The sequence below is a fragment of the Filicampus tigris genome, chromosome 17, assembly GCF_054856515.1.
Source record: "Filicampus tigris isolate MCC_2025a chromosome 17, RoL_Ftig_1.0, whole genome shotgun sequence".
NCBI classification, from domain to species: Eukaryota; Metazoa; Chordata; class Actinopteri; order Syngnathiformes; family Syngnathidae; genus Filicampus; species Filicampus tigris.
In genome coordinates this window covers 14,584,117-14,604,600 of record NC_141233.1, presented here as the reverse complement: position 1 = coordinate 14,604,600, position 20,484 = coordinate 14,584,117, and the positions used below count along the sequence as shown (strand labels likewise).

The following is a 20,484-nucleotide window of genomic DNA, read 5'->3' as shown; positions in this document are numbered from 1 at the left end:
ATCAACGTTCCATGGCTCATATTCCACCGTGCATGGCACAGCTGCTCCTGATTTTTCCATTTTATAAGACCCTGAGATTTCAAACAATCTAACCCTAACCTCTCTAATGTATTTTCTCACTGGAAGTTAAAAGCAAAAACTAACGAGAGAATTTCAGCAAAAATAAGGATAAGGAAGTAGATATTGTGGTTCCAGGATAAAAAAAAAAGTCTACACACCCAATTTCAAATGGCAGGTTTTTGTAATATAAAAAAAATGAAACTAAGAAAAAGCATTTGAAAAAAGTTTCCCACCATTAATAACACCTGCCACCATTGAAAGTGCCCTTGATTTACCTGAAATTAAGTCCAGCTGTTGTATTTGGCTTTTCCTGGCTGTTTGTTTATTTGTTTGTTTATCTTTCTCTCAGAAGCCTGAAAGTTTTGTGCCAACCGGCTAGCATTTGGAACTGCACGTTTCTCCTTCACCTGGAGACCAAGGCCCCAATTCCATCTGGAGAAAATGTTGTACTTAACCTGACTGCTACCTTCCATTTTCTGTCCCTCGCAATACCTCGATGGACAGAATGCGTGCGAGACTGTACGTTCAACGTGGAGCGCGTGGCGGAGTTTTTGCATGGATCCGTGCGTAATTACGCACGGTTCATCGGTGGCGCTGCATCGTGGGATTCCGCTCTTATCGTAGTGAGGTTACACTTAACGGAGAAGTACGTATCTTGGTGCGGGTCGCGTGCGTGATCGAGCGAAAGAGAGAGAGCGCGAGCGGGGGAGGGGGGCGTGGCTTGTATTAAAAATGTCAGCATTCGCCCTTCTTACGCTCGGCCTCCTCGACTTGAAAAGTGCTGTCTGGGAGGGAAAGTCGCGCCACACTCCAAAGTCTTCACTCGGCGGCCACTCGTGGCCTTGGACGCACCCACAGACGATGCACGGCTTTGCAAAGGTAAGAAAAGCCGCAAACGAACGCATTAAAGCAGCAATGTTGATGTTTCTTTTTTTTTTTTTCTTTTCTTTGTCGAACTTCCAGATGGCCAATTTAGCAGCTCACACTTGTGGACTATTCCTGGATGCCAAGGAAAAGGCTTGCGTCCTGCTTGAAGACTTGTAGGAGCTCCTCGTCTCAGAAGAATGACCGACGAAGGAATAAAGACGTTTTACATCGTCATTGAAGTGGTCATTGCTCTCGTCTCCATCTCCGGCAACGTTCTGGTGTGCTGGGCCGTGGCCATCAACAGCACCCTGAAGAACGCCACCAACTATTTCCTGGTGTCTTTGGCCGTGGCGGACATCCTGGTGGGCTGCCTGGCCATCCCCTTCGCCATCACCATCAGCATCGGCATCCGACTGGACTTCTACGGCTGCCTCTTCCTGGCCTGCTTCGTCTTGGTTCTCACCCAGAGCTCCATTTTCAGTCTGCTCGCCATCGCCATTGACAGATACCTGGCCGTCAAAATCCCTCTCAGGTGAGCAAGCGTCATGTTGTGCAGGGGACGTTGCGCCATCATCGATGCTGTTCTTTTTCTTTGCACTTGTATTTAATAACAATTTAGACACGAAAAAGTCAGCATTGTTCCCATTTGAGTCTTGGGGAGCCTATCCCGGCTGACTTTGAGTAGGAGGCAAAGTACACCCTGGACTGATTGACAATTGAATGAAGCTAACTTGTAACCAACTTGTTTTTGAGGAAAGCAAGAGCTTACATTTGAACCCCAAACCTCAAAACTGTGAAGCAAATGTGCTTACCACTAGACCAATATGCTGCCCAGGATGTACCCTTGTCCGATAATTGTGAATGTTGCCTGTGTATCCTTAATAGCATGTTGCAACTAATTAATAAAAATGTTTGAACAGTTTTAATCATATCGAAATAGCAATGGAGTGTTCATTAGCATTCATTATAAAGGCCTGACAACCACTCCAGGGTGTACCCCGCCTCTCGCCCGGAGGTAGCTCGACTCCAGCTGACCCGTAACCCTAATGAGGACAAGCTCTCTAGAAAATGGATGGATGATTATAAAATATAATAGAACCTACACTGTTAAAGAAACAAGGTGGGTGAACTCCAAATTTGAAGTCATCAAGCTCCAATAAAATTTGAAGTTGGGCAATTCAACTACATATTTTAAGTTTTGCTGAAAATTGGCTCTCTGTTTTAGCCCCCCCCCCCAAAAAATACAATATGTGTTTTTTTAAAGCCCGGTTTCTGTTACTTCCATGAAGGATGACAGTGTGCGTACATTTGTACAGGTTAACGTTGTACACTGAAGAAGTCGCTTGAATCTGCACTCTTGAGCAAACAACATGAAAAAAGGGGAAAGCATGTCACATGCAATGTGGCAACATTTTGGGGCAGTTTCTTCTTGCAAAAAAAAAAAAGAAAAAAAAGTGACTTAGCAGAAAGTAGCTCTGAAGCTGTGTGGTGTCTTTTTGAACATTTCCGACCCTTATTTTTGTGGAGAGCTCCATGTGAGATGCTAAGTGAAGATGGGTGTGGTCGGTGTTCATGAACAAGTTATTTGAGCAAAGAGACTGTTGCACTAGTTTGCTGTGCCCTCCCTCATAAATTCACTGGCCACCGTCCAAATCGCTAGCTGAGTATCTTAATTGCCCAAATCATTTTTGGACAAAAAAGAAAAAAAAACAACAACAACAAATTCAACCAACAGGAAAAGTTGTATGGATGGAAAGAAAGAACACAATTTTTAGCAAGAACGCACGTCTTTTTTTTTTTTTTAATTGATATCATGATGGTACATTCAAAACTGACTATAAGGAGCTTAATAGAAATTATGCTATTAAGCTCATGAAAATATTTGAATATCCAATTTCAATGCCTTTTGTAGTAAGGCTGAATGCTTTTGACAAATCATATTTCACTCAATATTGCCATTGCGATTTACCATGCGATTATTATTTTCAAGGTCCTCTTATTACAATATTATTGCTATACATAAATGTTTTGGTCTTACAGGGGAGGCTTACAGTAAAATAAAGGCAAATGCACCATGAAGTAATATGAAAGACAGTTTATTCATCTACTTTAATTCGAGTTCTTAATTTAACACTTTGACTTGCATCCTTTAAGCGTTGACGACTTCAGATTGCAACGATAATGCAAACAAACCTGTGGCTTTTTCACAACTTTTATATTTCTGTGAAATATACATTTATGGAATGGAGCATCCAAAATTACAGCCGTTGCAATTTGAAAATTGCATTCTACTACATTTTGACGCAGATTTGAATTTGATGAATTGTTAGGAAGGAAGTATGCCAAAGATCTCCGGTAGTTTGATTTTTCAAATTATTCACAGACATGTTCCAGAGTTAGTCGGTTAGTCACATCAGCGTGTTAGCTGCACTCACAAGCGTTCCAGTCAAAGTGAAGGCTGTTGACTTTGCGTTCACAATTGTGCGTACATGAACAAGTCGGTTGCTGTTGATTTAAAGCAAGTCAAGTTCACTGCGCCCTCCCGTGGGGCTTTTTGACTGGGATGCGCTGTCATTTCCATTAGCCTCAAACATTGGCAAGAAAGGACATTTTCATGCGTAGGGTGGGGGGGGGGGGAGTCAAATGCCGCCAACTTGCTGGCTCAGAAAATGTATCCATGTAGCCTTGGAAATTGAACACCATCCCTTTTAATGCAAAGGCTTGCTGTATTTGTTCTGACTTTTTTTTTTTTTTTGAAAGCTAGTGAAGCATCATAAAAAGCATGAAAATAAATCCTGCAATATGATTGGATGAGGGACACGAAGTACAATTGCCACACGCGTCGTTCGTAAACAAACACAGTGGAGCTCAGCTTCTGGCTTGTGGGCATCATGGCTATTCATATGCTTTTGGCAGAGCATCAAACTTGGTAATTCATTTGAAATGGCATCATGCCAATGTCCAGCAATACAATTGTAGCTTCCAGTGGATTTAAAAAGAAAAAAAAAATCCTCATAAATGCCATTATTTATTTTTTCATAGCTTAAAAATTCAGACTGCTCCACTTGTTACTGTTGGACTCGTCTGCATGCACTTTTGTCTTAAAGTGGCAACAATCTCGGACTGCTGGGAACATCCTTTTTTTTCAAGTAGATGATTGACAGCTATCACGACTGATGTTTCCTAACCTTTATTGAGCCCAGGCAAATATTTTAGATGGACAAAATCTCACAGAAATGTCACAAAAATAATATCAACTGAAATAGTGATAATATCGTCTCAGTTATCTCCCCCAAAGCTATTTTTTTAGCTGTAAGACCGGCAGCAGGTGGATACACGGGTTGATTGTCAATTCTGCCACTTAAACACACAAAACAGACAGGCACCTACTCGGACTTGTGTACACACTCACTGAACGGGAAGTGAACCCACTCTGCCAAGTCAGGCAAGTGAACTGCTACACCATCAGTGACTCACAACAAGGGTTGCTAAATTCTGGGCAATTTTACACAGCAAAAAAGGAATTTACAATAAAAGTTGCCTCTTAATAGGGGACTTAATTACAATGAGTGGAAATATATTTGATCAGAATCCTGACAAATAGGCTCAGATTTCCTACAAGTACACCGATGCCTTGACTTCACCTGTATTCCCAGTTAAATAAAGTTTTGAATTTTGGAAAAGTTCCCAAATTGCTCAGCCTAACTTCCCATAGACCTTCCGGAAATTGTCCACCTCTTTGTAACCCCACTCACAACAGACACACTTGCTCTATATACAGTAATAGCCATGACATGATGTTAGTTGGCTCTAAAAGGCCTCCCACCCTCGCCACATGCCCACTAATAAGATCAGTATGGCTCAAATTACACACTGACACTCAGCGCGTACACACACACACACACACACACACACGCAGTATACTGTGTATATTTGTGCGTGTTTGTGTGTGCGTGCCGTTACAATTACTTGGGGTCTGTTCTTAGATCAAGTGTTTTTACAGATGGTTATAGTGGAAGCAAAAACGCCCGGGCCAGATGTTTGCAGGCTCCTGGGACATGCGACACGCACGCACGCACGCATGCACACCCACGCACACACACACACACACAATGGACGGTCTCCTTGGGGCCCCGTCTTCCCGTTTTGCATCACGTACAAAAAGACCGCTGTTATGCATTGTTGCGCCGTTTAAATACACTTTCACCACATATTGCACCGGCGGACAAAACAGCAGACTAAGCATACTGTTGATTCCATTTGTGGGAGCCGTAGTATTAGTGTTGAGTTTGTTTTGTCATTATTACATGCTCTCAATTATGCATATTTTATTTTGTTGCAATTGTTTTGACAATGTTTAAGTATAGACAGTACTGTAATTTATCAACAGATAATTAATCAGTTGAAAACGTTCATAAATGGACAGGCTAGCGGATAGCCTCGGCGAGGCAGGCAGTGTTATATCATTTGAACACAAACAGTGCAGCAACACAGGGAGACAGACGACAGAACAATACTCTCAGATTTATATTCTTTTTATGATTATAAAAATGTGTAACAACATTGCTGGTTACTGAGTCACTTACAGTCGTAGTAGTAGTAATCTCTTCTTGTCTGGATGACTTCATTATACTGCCACCCAGTGTGCCAAATTGTGCCCGCCAGAACGATCTGCAATGAATTGAATGAAAAAAATGATGCACAAACTGATTAGTGGTTTACTATACATATACATATATATATATATATATATATACACAAAATATACTGTGTGTGTGTGTGTGTGTGTGTATATATATATATATATATATATATATATATATATATATATATACACACACACACACACACACACACACACACACATACAGTATATTTTGTCGTATCAAGATCAGTGTGTTTGAGGCCTGGCAGAGATCCCTGGCCTCAGGCTGTAGAAGTATGCTTTACGGTTTTGTGGAGCAGGCCCGAAAAAAAAAAAAAAAAAAACAGAAAAAAAAAAAAACACAGCAAAGATAGATGCCAGCGAGCTGCCGTCATGCCACGACTAATCCGGTCACCAATGCGACTGGCCAGCCACTCCCTGAGCGAGCTCGTGAGGGCGGGGGCGGAGAGTTTGGGGGGGTTGCTGCGTACAAGCTTGGCCAAGCAAGCAGAAGATAGAGAACAGGTGCCCTGAAGCTTCAGTGTGGTGTATAATTTATGTCCCTCCCCTGGGGGCCACACGCTCGCCTGGTCGCTGAGGTGGGGGGGGGGGCTGGGCGGCGGGCTGTTGTTGGCCACAGCGCAGAGCCTACACGCCACACACGAACCCAGAAGTCCCGAATGGGCTCATTTGCAATCATTAGGAAGCTCACATGGGACTCAACCGGGCTAATAATTGACAGCCTGGCGAGAAGCAAAACTTCATAAAGGCACTTTTTTTTTGTCTATTTACTTTTGCTTGAAGTCATTTCTATCACACCTTTTCTTTAGCTGATGTTTGTATAAAGTCGTAATGTCATTCACTTTCATAAATATAGCATGGTATTGCATATTTTTTGTGTCCATGTATCCAACCAGTCATTTAGCATCTGTCATTAGCATTTAGCATTTGTCATTAGCACCTTGACTTCAATATTAACGCATGCACATGACACAACAGCTAGCTTATCTCTTTCAAAAGGTTCCAAGCTAGATGAAACATCAGAAATCTCCTAAATGCAGCAAAAAAATTAGCGTTGGTATTAATAGTAACGTGTTGGCATCGAGTAGGAGTGAAGAAATGTTCCGCATATCCTGGTTTAAGCCCGGGCCTTATACCATGACGACCGTGATTGCGAACGTCGCGGCTACAGTCAGAAAACAGGTGAGCCGTGATTGGCCGTTACCCGAGCACCTGTGATGTCATTTTCAGTCGACGGCAAGTGGCAAAAACGGATGGATTTTGCTGCTTAATTCATATTCCACAAACACAATATTAATCCGTATGCAAAAAAAAAAAAATCCCACCAGCAGTCAACATCATCTTGGGAAGTTGGGGAGGTCATACGGATTGTTTGGTGCTACGTGTGTGTCAGCATGCGTGCGTCTCATTAAGCATGCGCAAGCCTGACGTCACGTCAGGAAACAGCCTGCGGGCTTCAGAGGATGCCGCCGACCGGGACGCGCCATTTGTCCTTTGAGCTCCTGCTGAGCGCGAATAATCTGCTTCATTAGCCTCTTTTGTTCCCACATGCAAAAAAACTTGCTCCTTGGCAACATGAATTTAAACACAACAAGGTGGGACAGAAAGAGTGAATTCATACAGAAATGAAAATGCCCTGACCTCTCTGAACCCACCAAAATGGTACAAGGCATTTATTTTTTGGAAAGCTAGCACTTTTTTTTTTTTTTTAAATGGCACGATACACTCAATGCGGGGAAAAATATAAAGGAAAAAGCATTTGATCAGTCGATTGATTTATGCTATTACTACTACTAGTTGTGGTCGCAAACTTTTGCAGCAGCAACCAGTACTGGAGATTGGGTCAAAGTTGTATTGGATCAGCTCATGCATTCAACGTCTCCCCGCCCCGAGCTAGGAAACACGTCGGGCAAATCCGTCCGTTTTCTATATCCGCTTAAGGGTCACGGGTGAGCTGGAGCTTATCCCAGCTGACTTGACCCTCCTGACATAAAGGCGGGCACATTTAGACAAACCATCATTCGCGCTCACCTTCTCTTCCATGTCTTCCATGAACCCAACATGCATATTTTTGGCAATGTGGGAGGTAGCCGGAGTACCCGGGGGAGCCCACGCAGTCGCGGCTAAAAACAAGCAAATCGTTTTGCCGACAATTGGCGAATGAAGGAACGGACGTGGATTGTCATCCGTCAGTGTCACCGTTGGCTAACCGCGTCCGTCAGTGACGGTCCGTCGGACTGGTAGTCCGTCACTATCAGAGGACCGACGGACGGACCAACGGACATTTGACGGACTGACTGACAGATTGACAATTACCATTCAGTCGGTCACGGAAAATGACGGACTGACAAGCAGTTTTAGCAAAATTGGCTAAAATGCCCACCAAGATCCACGGGACTGCAGTCAACTTCCCCGCGCGTGGACGAGTAGGAAAATGGATGACAAACTGAAGAGACGGACATACCTTTATGTCTCACGAATACAAAAAGAAGTAAATCTGTGCCCTTTTCGTTCCTTAAATGCAGGTACAAAGAGTTGATGACAGGGAAGACGGCCAGAGAGATCATCGCCATTCTATGGATCCTGTCCTTCGTCATCGGGCTGGTCCCTTTCTTCGGTTGGAACGTCAAACACGAGAGTTGCAGGAATGTCAACTCCACAGCGAACCACACAACAAACGGCCGACCGGGCGCGGGGCCCAAAGGCGGACACTTACTACTCCGGAGTTGCAAGCTGCGCTGTTTCTTCGAGAGCGTGGTGGACATGGAGTACATGGTCTACTTTAACTTCTTTGTGTGCGTGCTGCTGCCGCTCCTCATCATGCTGGGCATCTACATGAAGATCTTCACAGTGGCCAGGATGCAGCTGAGGCAGATCGAGCTCAAGTGCGTATCCAACGGCGACAACCACCACCACGGCCTGCTGCAGCGGGAGATCCGCGCCGCCAAGTCGCTCTCCATCATCGTGGGGCTCTTCGCCATCTGCTGGCTGCCCGTCCACATCCTCAACTGCCTCACGCTCTTCTACAAGGAGCTGCACAAACCCGAAGAGGTCATGTACGTGGCCATCATTCTGTCCCACGCCAACTCGGCCGTCAACCCCATCATCTACGCCTACCGCATCCAGGACTTCAGAAACACCTTCCGCAAGATCCTGGAGCGCCACGTGTTGTGCCGCAAAGAGGAGCTCTATGTCGGCTCCAACGGCAGCAGGCGCACCAGAGACCAGAGCCACGTGACCGTAGATCCCCTGCTATAGACTCGCCGGCTATTGCCACTGAATGTTTACACGAGCAGGGCGTGATGTCAAACACGCGTCAGGGGGTCAGTCTTAACTAAAGCTGAAATCAACCCAAACATGTTTTTTTTTGTTGTTGTTTTTTTTCAAGAATATGCTCACAGCAGGCCCACGGGTTGAAACGCGACATTCTGATGAATATTGCGTTTGTGGAATGTGAGCTATGAGAATGCTCCCGTTTTTAGCTAGGTCAAGGGGGCGGCCATTTTGTCACTTCTGTCAACTGGAAATGACATCATAGATGCCCCTGAGGGCTCAAATAACGACCGATCATGGCTCGGCTTCAGAAAACAGGGGAGCCGCGATTGGTCGTTGTGAGCAGTTGTGATGTCATTTTCAGTCGACAGAAGTGACAAAATGGCCGCTCCCGGAGATGGCTAAAAACGGGTGGATTCACTTTTATTCCACAATGGCAATATTTATCAGAATGCCTTGTTTCAACTAGTGGGCTTGCATAGAACATATTCTTGAAAAGAAAAAAAAAAAATGTTGGCGTTGACTTCAACTTTAAGATGAAGGATTTGTTGTCGTTGTTGAGTACTGTGAGCACTAACTGGATGTGAGGACTGTGAACGGGACCCAAACTTTGAAACATTCTAAAATGCTATTTATGGTTCTGAACAAGCCCTGATAGAACTGCAACAGTCCTGCTTTTTCTTTCCTTTTTATACCGCCAAGAGTCAGTGCAAGTGTTTTTATTTATTACGGTAATGTATCTTTGTGAATATGAACAGCAAAAGTCTCGGTGAGTCTGGACCCGTACTCTGTATTACTCGTGGACCTCAATAGATACATTAGAAGTACTTCTGTGGTTATTTGTGACCAGCCACCCCCCTCCGGCAAAGTGTTTCCGTTTGTTGAACTAAATACCTTAAATACTGACAAGAATGGTGTCACTGTTGTCTAGAGCTGCTTCCTTTGCCCACGTGCATCACTCTTATAGGTCAAATAATTCATCATCATTTGGTGTACAAACGAGGGTTTCGAGTGGCACAACATTTCCAAGGATTTCATCGGGAAGTGTGCCGCATTCATTGTGGGAATTTTCAGAAAGTATTGTTTGATGTGTTAATTGAGTGGTGGATTTGATTTAAACTAGTTTGATACAGTAAATCAAATATACAGTTGGGGTTAGCTAGCTAAAAGTGTTTTTTTTTTTTTTTTAAATCTTGTTAAATTGGTATATTCTGTCTGCAAGTGACAAAATGAATGTAAGAAGAGATATTTTGGAAAAGTATTACAATTCCAGACTACCGGTATTTTGAGGGATCACTTTTTCCCCCCGCAGTATGCTAAACCTCGCTAAGCTTGCGCTTTTTTTTTTTTTTTCCTCAGGTCCTCTGTCTTTGGCCTACATTCAAAAAACATGCGTGTTAGGATCAATGGACTCTCTAATTGTCAGCAGGTGTGAAAGTGTGTGGTTGTTGTTTGTGTTATGTATCCGTCTTACCACAATGTCTTCCAATGTTCCCTCTTATCGACGAATCAACATTTTTCCCCAAATGTCACTAAATCCTATTAGTTCCCACGAACCGTAATCAGATAAATGAGAAATGAAGTGAAAGTGAAGCGGGGCACACTAATGAGTCCATCTTACCGTGAAGCTGGAGTGAATCCGTTTGCAGAATGATCCCTTTTTTATTTTTTTTATTTTTGGGGACGGGTGCGGTCAGCGGCCATGTGCACAATTGAGTTCCAACGTGAAACTATTTTCCGAAGATGACGGCGAACATCTGTTGCGTGACAAACGCCAGCGCTGTTGAAACTAGAAGGTTATAAAACCAAGTGGAAGAAATTGACATTGCGCTTGCTTGTTTTAAGTCATTCCCTTTGGTGGTGTTAAAAGGCTCCAAACATTGACGTGTCTCCCCTCTTTGTGCGACACCTGACTGATCTCAAGGGCTAAATATACGAGTGTGTGTCCACATTCCAATGGAGACATCTATACTGTAACTGCACTGTAATGTTGTGTTGACTGGTGTGTGTGTATATATATATATATATATATTTGTGTATATACATACATACGCACTGTAGGTGTCATGCTTTTTGCAAGGTATTTATGTTTTTGTGACATAACCATTAAGTTGATCCGAATCAACTAGCCTGACCTTAAGCATCTGTTGCTTTTATGTCATCATTCAATTTTTGGGTGCAATCTGTATGTATTTACAGTCAAATACTTTGTGAATAAAAGCCATGTTTATATTGTTCGTGAAAGTCATATTTATCGGACAGAATGTCGAGGGATAAAACAAGCTTTTCAAAGGGGGGAAACAAACATGTACTAGCATGCAAGGGTCTCAATGGTTCCCAAAGAGGAAGCTAAAAATAAAGCAGCACAACCTCAGTCAACTGGATGTTACCCTGGTAACAGAATAGGCCCAAAATAATGGCGACAGTCGAAAGAAATGTGACGGCGTTCCGTTCCTCCATCATCTTCGGCCGCAGCGTCCGAGCGGCGCGTCGGCGGGACTCACCGTGACAAGGTGCCGCCGAGCAGCGCCGTCATCTGCTGATCCGGCACACTGTGCGCGCGGGTGGCACCCGTGGCCTCACACAGGTACACGGCCAGAATGTGTTTGCACTGCAACAAAAGAGGACGGCAGCGTCATCGCAGTCGCCGCAGCCTGAACCGCATGAGACAAGCGGAGACCGCCGGTGAAATAAACTCATGTGAGCGTCGCAGTGTGACAGCTCTGACCTTCCTGGAGCGCTCCCGCCCCCCCCCCCCCCTTTTTTTTCCTCCATCACAAAAGTCTCCCAGCGAAAGCCTCAAGTGATTCTTTGAACTTGAGACTCTTCGCACAGACTTAACGTGTTGTTAAGTCACATGTGAAACTGGCCCTTGCTTAACGTTCTCTTGCTGCAAGCTGCATTGAACGTGGAAGAAAATACAGGGCCTGGCTCACACACCTTTTCTTGAGTCATGCTGGAACAGACATGGGGATTTTTTTTTTCCCTCCTCACCCCCACAAAACGGAATTGTCCAAAATGGCCTTGTCCATACCTTTGACAGCACAGAGGAGGAATAACGGCAATTCCAAATATCTGACAGGAATTTAAAGCAAGGTGGACTAAGACGACTACTTTACGTCTCACCAGTGACGCTTTTCCGCAACTGCCTTCCAGTACTGTCTGACAATTCTGTCGACGTTCTATACGACGACGAGCGCGCAACCGGTAAAACAACTAGAGAAAGCGGGAGTCAACCCAAACATATTTTTTTCAAGAATATGTTCCCGGTAGGCTCGCTAGTTGAAACACGGCATTCTGATTAATTTTGCGTTTGTGGAATAAGTGTTAATCCACTTGTTTTTAGCCGCCCAATCACGGCTGACCTATTTTCTGAACCTGAGCCGTGATTGGTCGTTGTGAGCACTTGTGATGTCTTTTTCAGTCGAGAGAACACAAAATGGCCGCCCCCAGAGATGGCTAAAAACAAGTGGATTAACACTTATTCCACAAACGCAAAATTAATCAGAATGCCATGTTCCAACTAGTGGGCTTGCATAGAACATATTCTTGAAAAAAATATGTTTGGGTTGACTTTCGCTTTAATTTTTTTTTTTCACTACTGATTCCTGAATGAGGCAAAACTGTCCAAGTTGAGGTGCATGTTATTTGTGTGAGGCATTAACTAGTCAATGTCACTAGTTGTACTAGTAGCAAACAGTTGTCAACAAGTGCACAGTTGTGCTAGTCGCGCAAAAATGCCACGATTAGACAATCTTTTTTTCTCGTGACCTAGTTGTCTACTAGTGCGCTGTAGCGTCTTACTAGTGAAGACAAAGCGTGTACTAGTGTTAAAAAAAATAAAATAAAAAATCTGCAATCAAGTAAGATAGCAAATATATGCTCAAACGGCTTTCCAGAGGCTTCAGCTCGCCTGCAATCTTACTGACGACGGGCACTATTCATAGACGACGGATTCATGAGGAAGAGTCTGACCCAAAACCTCAATGATTGATTGACTAAATTACAAACCCACAAAAATGTGCCAAGCCGTCTCTCGTGCCATCTTGTGCAATTGAACTGTTGTGAGTTCCCTTTTTTTTTGTGAACCTACACAGGAGCTGTGCTAAGTACAGTTTGTGTTGGGTTAGCTGAGCGCCAAGAGATAAATGGGCACCTATTTGCAAACATTTGTGCAATCTATTTATAAGCGTATGGATTCCGAGTCAGGAAGCCGAGTAGTTACCACGTCTTTGTTCAAATATATCATTTATATTGAATGCAGATTATTCAAATGTTATATCGTTACGACAATGAATATCGTCGACAATTGCGAAACTCCGCGCAAGAATGCCCAAATCCGGATTCCTAACCGAAAGTTCTGACGTGTGAGGCAGAAAAGCATCCATTCCTCCTCTGTCCTGTCAGAGGTACGAACTGGGTCAGTATTTCCTCAGTCGCTGTGGAGTCAGCAGAAGGCCTGAAACAACAACGATGCGGCGCCAGCAAATGTCACAGTCAATCTCAGGACGCTTGATCCTCACGTAGATCACTGTGCTCACGCCTTCTCTTGTCACAACCCAAACGTCAACAATCCGAAAACGTCTTTGTCGACGTCCGCGGTAGTAGTTTTGCAGTCGTTCCGTAGTTTCCTAAAACCGATTTTAGTAGAAGCCTCCCGAATGCAACCAAAAGTTTAAAATAACAAAACAAAAAAAAAACAGCAACGTGCCATGGCCCGAATACGACCTGACCACAAACATCTGTTGTACACATTTCAACTGCTTTGTGTCACTTACTACAGAGGTTGCGTATTTTTTTGGATTTATTTTTTTTTCCCAGGTTACACGCCCCAGTGATAAGACACAATGGATGCAGGACATGTTATGTGCTTAAAAAGATGAACTGCGACCTGTGATATATATCACATCTGTATTCCTGGGGTGGGGCTTGAAATGGATGTGTTTGTTTTCCTGTGAGATCCTCACCAGCAGGGCTTCATTCCTCCGCAGCACCGTGTAGGCAAAGGCAGGGCACGGGCAGTAGTGGCAGGATGTGAAGCAAGTGTACAAACTCCCCGAGCTTCCTACGACCTGCAACAAAATCGTTTTACTGCGGGCGACCGTAGCCCACCTACCGAATCAACACGATGGCTCGATGCAACTCCATATCGAGTGACTCGAGTGTATTGGCCATATTTGGATGCTCAGAGATGACCATAGTGGAGTAAAGATCAGTGAACAAAGTGTAAGTATGGAAAGGCAGGAAGAAAAACAGGTTTTATTGCATCCCTGTGGCCCCCGAACTCCAGGCATGGCTAAATGTCGAGATTAAAAATAACTCAAAAGGGAGTTTGAAACTCTAACCGATTTTGAAGGAGTGTCATTATGTTGGATGATTAGAAACAACTCAAAGCGGTCCAACGACAACACAAGGCTCCACTAAACACAATTATAGGAGAGAAATGGTCATTGTCAAAGAAACTCCAACTGTTAAAAGGGGAAGTCGACCCAAAAATGTTCTTTAAGCAGTCGGAATCCACCCTTTTTTTTTGTTCGTCTCAGGGGGTGGCCATTTTGCCACTTTCAGTCGACTGAAAATGACATCACAAATGCTCAGGTAACGACCAATCACGGCTCATCTGTTTACTGAAGCTGAGCAACTGTGATGTCATTTTCATTCAACAGCAAGTAACAAAATGGCCGCCCCCTGAGATGGCTAAAAACGGGTGACTTTTGCTGCTCAACTCATATTCCACAAACGCAATATTAATCACAATGCCGTGTTTAGACTCGTAAAGGCGCATAGGACAAATGATTGCAAAGAATTTTGGGGAGTTGACTACACCATTAAGGTTAAATACATGCATTAAAATAATACATTACAGGAGACATAATGTGCATAATGACCATTGAAAACAGTTCCCAGGAATTGTAACAATGTGTAGGTCATGTTTTTGTCAAAATACTCCATGGATCAAGAATACACTTTTCAACCATCTTTGAGCCTTGCTTAAAGCGGAAGTCAACCGAAACATTTTTTTTTCAAGAATATGTTCCCAGAAGTCCCACTAGTTGAAACATGGCATTCTGATTCATTTTGCATTTGTGGAATATAAGTTAAGCAGCAAAATGCACTCGTTTTAGCCATCTCTGGGGGCGGCCATTTTGTCTTCTGTCAACTGAAAATGACATCACAACTGCTCACAACGACCAATCACAGCTGACCTGTTTTCCGAACCTGAGCCGTGATTGGTCGTTGCGAGCAGTTGTGATGTCATTTTCAGTCGACAGAAGACAAAATGGCCGCCCCCAGAGATGGCTAAAAACGAGTGGATTAACACTTATTGCACAAACGCAATATTTATCAGAATGCCCTGTTCTGCCTCATAAAATCCGCGTTTTGATTTAACTCCTACGAGCACCAACTGGGTGCCGCCTCTCCTTTTGCCTACGCTACACTAAGCCCTGTTTTTGGCACGCGCAAACTATTTGTAAATCGGGCCCTCGGTCTGTAGAACAGCTCGACGTGATAATGAACACCTCCTGAGATATTACAGCAGGCTCCATTATTCTCCGAGGCATCCGTAAATCACCTTGCCCGGTGACCTACAGACGCATAAACGCCTCGTTTGTCCAACGTGACACCGCGTTATAAATTACAAAAGAAAGAGACTGAGAAGACCCGGGTATTTATGAACACAGCAGAGTGCAAGGCAGAATGCAGCAAAGACGCAGTAAAACCAAGCCAGGAAATGCGAGAAAAAGAGCCGGCGTAGTTGAAAACCACCTCACACTCCAGGTTGCGTTTGTTCACCTCCAGCGTCTCGCATCACGTGGCTTTGCTGGGCCTCACACAGCACAGCTTGGCAGCTAACGCCTCGGACTCCCCTGCCTGGCAGGCGGCCAAGGCCTCCCTGGGAACGCGGCATCAAGCGCGGCCATTCAATCGCCGCGGAGGGAATGGGGAGAGTTAAAGCCTCGCTAAAAGCACCCTGCTTTGTCCTCGCCTGAAAATCTCGCCTCTCGTGGGAATACTTCTTGGGAAGCCACCATCGGCCCGAGGGCCAGGATGTTGGACGTGGCTCCGTCCACAAGACACAAACGGGCCTTGAAGGAAAATTTCAAACGCTTGGGGAGTCACTGGGACTGCGCACAGACCTTGCGCTGTGCGTCAACTTGTTGCTCTTTTGCATCACGGGACTCGTAAAACGTGCTTCGAGGGCCACCTACGTGACCAACGTCAACGTCATTTCTAGTCCACAGATTTTGTTTGACATTTTCGAACGGTGAGAAATGTTGAGCGTGTGCTCAGCAAGTAAACGCGAAGACAACTGTGTTGCTTGGATTCTGGCGGGGGAAAAAAAATTGGAACCGCTATCTTTGAAGCTGTAAAAACACATGGCAGGGATTTCTAAAGATGACCGTGTCTGTTGGATTCTTGGTTGCCAGGGCCCAAGGAGTGGATACAGTCATCCATTTTCTATACTGGTTATCCTGTTCTCACGCTTGGGACCTCAAACCAAGAAAGCTCGATTAAACTGTTCCAAAAAGAACACAATGCATTTCTGAATTTAGCAGCACTTTATTTTGGAGTCCTCCCTTTTATTTCAGGAACCGGAAGGAGTTTACAGGAAATTTGGGTCACAATGACCACAAGCGCAGGGAGAGCGCCTCTTCCCTATCATCGCACACTGTGACAAACACGTTTTTCCGCCCTTTTATTCTTTGCGATGACTAGAGGTTCATTGTTACATTGTGCGCTGATAACATTTGTCCCTTCGTAGTCAACTAAGCTTTTCAATGCACCAACTGGCAACAAGCCTACAAAATTCGCCTGCAATTGCAAGTGGACTGTAATGGCAAAAGCTTTATATGAATCTTTATATGAAAACTTAAACTTAAATTTTTTTTTCCCAAGAATATGTTCTATGCAAGCCCACTAGTCGAAACAGGGCATTCTGAATAAGTGTGAATGCACTCGTTTTTAGCCATCTCCGGGGGCGGCCATTTTGTCTTCTGTCGACTGAAAATGGCATCACAACTGCTCACAATGACCAATCACGGTTCAGACTCAGGAAACAGGTCAGCCGTGATTGGTCGCTGTGAGCAGTTGTGATGTCTTTTTCAATCGTCAGAAGACAAAATGGCCGCCCCTCCCAGAGATGGCTAAAAACGAGCGCATTTTGCTGCTTACCTTATATTCCACAAACGCAAAATTAATCAGAATGCCGTGTTTCAACAAGTGGGCCTGCTGGGAACATATTCTTGAAAAAAAAATATGTTTGGGTTGACTTCGGCTTTAATGGTCATTTTTGAAACATTTTCCTGATTAACTAACAAAGGAACTAAAAAAAAAAAATAACTTGACTAACAAATGAACACTCAAACAAACAAGGCCACCTACTACTATTATTATTAGTAGTAGTAGTAGCAGTAATAATATAAGATGATTAACTAGCCCCGCCTTCTAATAGTCTGCGGTGCAACATTCCTTACGAGAAGGTCAACGAATACTTGACGGAGACGAGGTGAAAAATCCCAACAGTAAAATGTCCCATTCTCACGCCTTATTCTTTGCCTCTGAGGAAACAAGAGAGCACATTATTACGACAACGGGCATCTACTTCGTGCCACAAATGTGTTAACAGGAAATGGGCAGCATAATGAAGCGGTTGACATATCGACAGCTATTTCAACATTTGATACCATGCCAAGAGCACATACCACATTACACCAGTTGCAGGAAGATGAATGTGTTTCGAATGTCCTTTGAGGTCTTGAGTTCAAATAAATGAATAAACAAAAAAAAAAAACAAATAAACCTTTGAGGCAACAGGAAAGAACGGCGCAAGCCACTGAAAGAGGATTAAAAGGTCCTGACACAAGTTCTTAGTTGAAATCGTCAATCTCTTTTACTTGCAGTGTCTCTGAGCTACAGCCACCGGATAATAAAGAACTACTTTGCATTTAGGGAAGATGTGGGATACTACAAAGATGGACAAATAATCACCAGCCTTTTCCTTTTTTCCGCCCTCACTTCCCACAATGCCTCATGATGTACTTTGACTAATGTCTTAAATGGATTCCTTACATGAATACTGTGACGTCACGTACTTGTGCAGTGTCACAAACAGGATGCGAGCAGGCGACTTACCTGGAAGGCCTTTCGTCCACTGGGTGATGACAGACAGGTGACTGAGCGTTGGTCAACCAGATCCAAAGCGTGTACTGCACAGGCCCCAAAAACAAACTTTAGCCTGGAAAACACGGAACCGACAATGAGAGGGGACAATAATGACCAATAACCACGACTGTTTCCCTTTTTCTAATTTTAACACACAAGTATACTAAATGCATCCCATTGAAATAAATACACAGCTGGAAGTGCATGGAACCATTGAACACAAGAGAACGTATCAACAACATTTGTGCACGGTAGTGTCACTTCTTCCTTGGATGAATCAAATGAGGGCAGCGTGGTGTAAGAGTGGTTAGCACGTCTGCCATTTCTACATTGCAAAAACATGCATGTAAGGTTAATTGAAGACTCAAATCTGACTAGAGACCGGTCCAGAGTGCACCACGCCTATTTTCCAAAGTCGGCTGGGATAGACTCCAACTCAACCACAACCCTGATGAGGGCAAGTGCCATAGAAAATGGATAGATGGACCGGATGAGGGATGAATTAATCATTTAGTTTGTGATTGACGTCATTGACACTCTAAAATGTTGGCTAGTCTATAAAAAAAGCTATTTCTTCAGACTTCAGTGTCAATTTTGGGAAGATTTACTCATCAGGGAAAAATAGGCAGAGCAGCCAAACCAAAGTATGCTGACTAACGGACAGGATGTGGTTCCTCACCGAGGCAGTGATCTTCAATTCACTGACAATAAGTCAAACCACTATGCTGGGAATGTCTTGGTATGAGCATCAGCATGACTTTGTGTTTCAGAGACTAATTTGTCACCGTCTTCCTCACTGTAGTCTCTCACGCACGAAGAATTTTCAGAAGGGATCACTCTCAGATGGGTGACTATTAAGTGTGAATAAAAATTAAAAACACAAATACAGACAATCCATTTTTCTATGCCATTTATCCTCATTTGGGCCATGGGTGAGGTGGAGCTATCCCAGCTGACTATGAGCAAGAGGCAGGGAACACCCTTGGACTTGTCACTAGCCAAGTTTAGTAGGAAGATTAACACTTACGCAATCAGCAAGTCATCAGGAACTGCAAAAGAAAAACATGAACTTAATGACAACACTGCTACTCATATAGTCACAATTATCATCCTTTGCTAATATTGTTCAGCTTCATTTCATATTTACACATTTCACAATGCAACAAAGCTAAAGCAGGGTTAGACAAAAGGACACAGCTGGCCTCAAAAGAATTGAAGAAATATACGATGGTTTTAATTTTTTTGATATTTAATGAGTGAGAAATATGAAACAGCAGCGCCTCCTACAGCTACTAACATGAAGCTACAAACATGAAACCTCTTCCCATTGTAAAACCTATAAACAAGTCAAACTTGGTAGTACAGCCTGTGACATTTACAATAAAAAGTCAAACGTAAAATTATTTTAATTGCAAACAAAGACAAATTATTCTGAGATGATGAAATATGTCAAAATGAGTTGAAATAAAGATGGGGCTCAGGGGATAACCCGCCATGCTATCACTGTCTTTGAGGGGGTGGGGGTGGGAGGGTAGTGCAGTAGTGCTATCTAAATATATCTTCAACTTACTTTGGGCAGTTTCCTGGAATGTTTTACGAATATCGCGAAAAAGTTGTTCTGCCACTGCAGGTAGTACGGCGTGCATTTTTTCTACAAGTACGGAAGTCACCCAGCGCCTCAAGTACGTCCTCCGGTCAAAGACTTCCGGTTAGGAAGACATGGTGTTACGTTCCTACTACCTGTGTCACCCAGATTTGTACGAACGAAGTCAATAAATATGTGTAAAACACTTCTGGGCTATAAATACAAAGTAATCAAAGGAAAATCAGTAAGTATGACTGTAACTGACCGTGGCTTCTTGAGCCTGTGACTACATATTCCTACGCGCAAAGTAGTGTGTGTGTATGAAATATAAAAAAAAAAATCAATTTAGTACATTCATTAAATGTTTGCAAACTTTTGAGCATACTGTAATTTACCCATGCGTTTCATATTTCTATCCAAGTTTCACAAGTACAGATATAAATGATCGGTTCCACGACATTCTAATTTGAAATGCACCTGTAATTATAAGACATTTAACCTAGGCACACTTTCCCCGCCGTATATTAAGTTTTACCATTAATGAGTGTTTTTTTAATATTGACTATAATGCGGGTTAGCGATGGTCTACGTTGCGTTGAGACTACGTACACGTTCCAGTTACGTTGCCGTCGCATCTAGGAACTGAGTCGCAAACCGAGGACCAGCTGTGCTTTTAGATACTGTACGTTAAATGGCTTCTTCAACATTGAAGTACAGGTATTTGTATGTACTTAACTATCTCAAGTTACATTAATTTAGCAATGTACAATTAACCCATCTAAACTGCTTCAATCACTTTGGCAAACTATTTTTTTTCATTTTATGAACCATATACTGTATTTTGTACGTGTTGGCTTTCACATTTGTA

General features: G+C 43.4%; 2 protein-coding genes across 5 annotated transcripts; one reads left to right on the top strand and one right to left on the bottom strand.

The window, feature by feature from the left end:
* The first annotated feature begins 97 nt into the window (after positions 1-97).
* Positions 98-11,103, top strand: adora2b (adenosine A2b receptor). Its single transcript, XM_086057085.1, has 3 exons — positions 98-939; positions 1,024-1,459; positions 8,119-11,103. The coding sequence occupies exons 2-3, from the start codon at positions 1,125-1,127 to the stop codon at positions 8,849-8,851; spliced, it is 1,068 nt and encodes a 355-aa protein (XP_085913211.1). The 5' UTR covers positions 98-939; positions 1,024-1,124; the 3' UTR covers positions 8,852-11,103.
* zswim7 (zinc finger, SWIM-type containing 7) lies at positions 11,093-19,791 on the bottom strand. Of its 4 annotated transcripts, XR_015090294.1 has the most exons (7): positions 19,602-19,791; positions 19,059-19,080; positions 18,002-18,104; positions 17,344-17,427; positions 13,834-13,938; positions 13,219-13,325; positions 11,093-11,477 (listed from the first exon to the last, which is right to left on the bottom strand). XR_015090294.1 is itself a non-coding variant. In XM_086057096.1 (6 exons), the coding sequence occupies exons 1-6, from the start codon at positions 19,675-19,677 to the stop codon at positions 11,367-11,369; spliced, it is 501 nt and encodes a 166-aa protein (XP_085913222.1). In that variant the 5' UTR covers positions 19,678-19,788; the 3' UTR covers positions 11,093-11,366. The 4 variants fall into 4 exon arrangements, 2 of the variants coding, with proteins under 2 accessions (XP_085913222.1, XP_085913223.1); XR_015090295.1 differs by lacking the exon at positions 17,344-17,427 and having other exon boundaries at positions 19,602-19,782; XM_086057096.1 differs by lacking the exon at positions 13,219-13,325 and having other exon boundaries at positions 19,602-19,788.
* Between the last annotated feature and the right edge of the window lie 693 nt (positions 19,792-20,484).

Coding starts and splice junctions, on each gene's coding strand:
- adora2b (XM_086057085.1), top strand. CDS start 1,125: ATGACCGACGAAGGAATAAAGACGTTTTACATCGTCATTGAAGTGGTC. Junction 1,460..8,118: donor GCCGTCAAAATCCCTCTCAG/GTGAGCAAGCGT, acceptor CCTTAAATGCAG/GTACAAAGAGTTGATGACAG.
- zswim7 (XM_086057096.1), bottom strand. CDS start 19,677: ATGCACGCCGTACTACCTGCAGTGGCAGAACAACTTTTTCGCGATATT. Junction 18,105..19,058: donor CCTGATGACTTGCTGATTGC/GTAAGTGTTAAT, acceptor CGTGTTTTCCAG/GCTAAAGTTTGTTTTTGGGG. Junction 13,939..17,343: donor AAGTATTCGTTGACCTTCTC/GTAAGGAATGTT, acceptor ATTTTGTTGCAG/GTCGTAGGAAGCTCGGGGAG.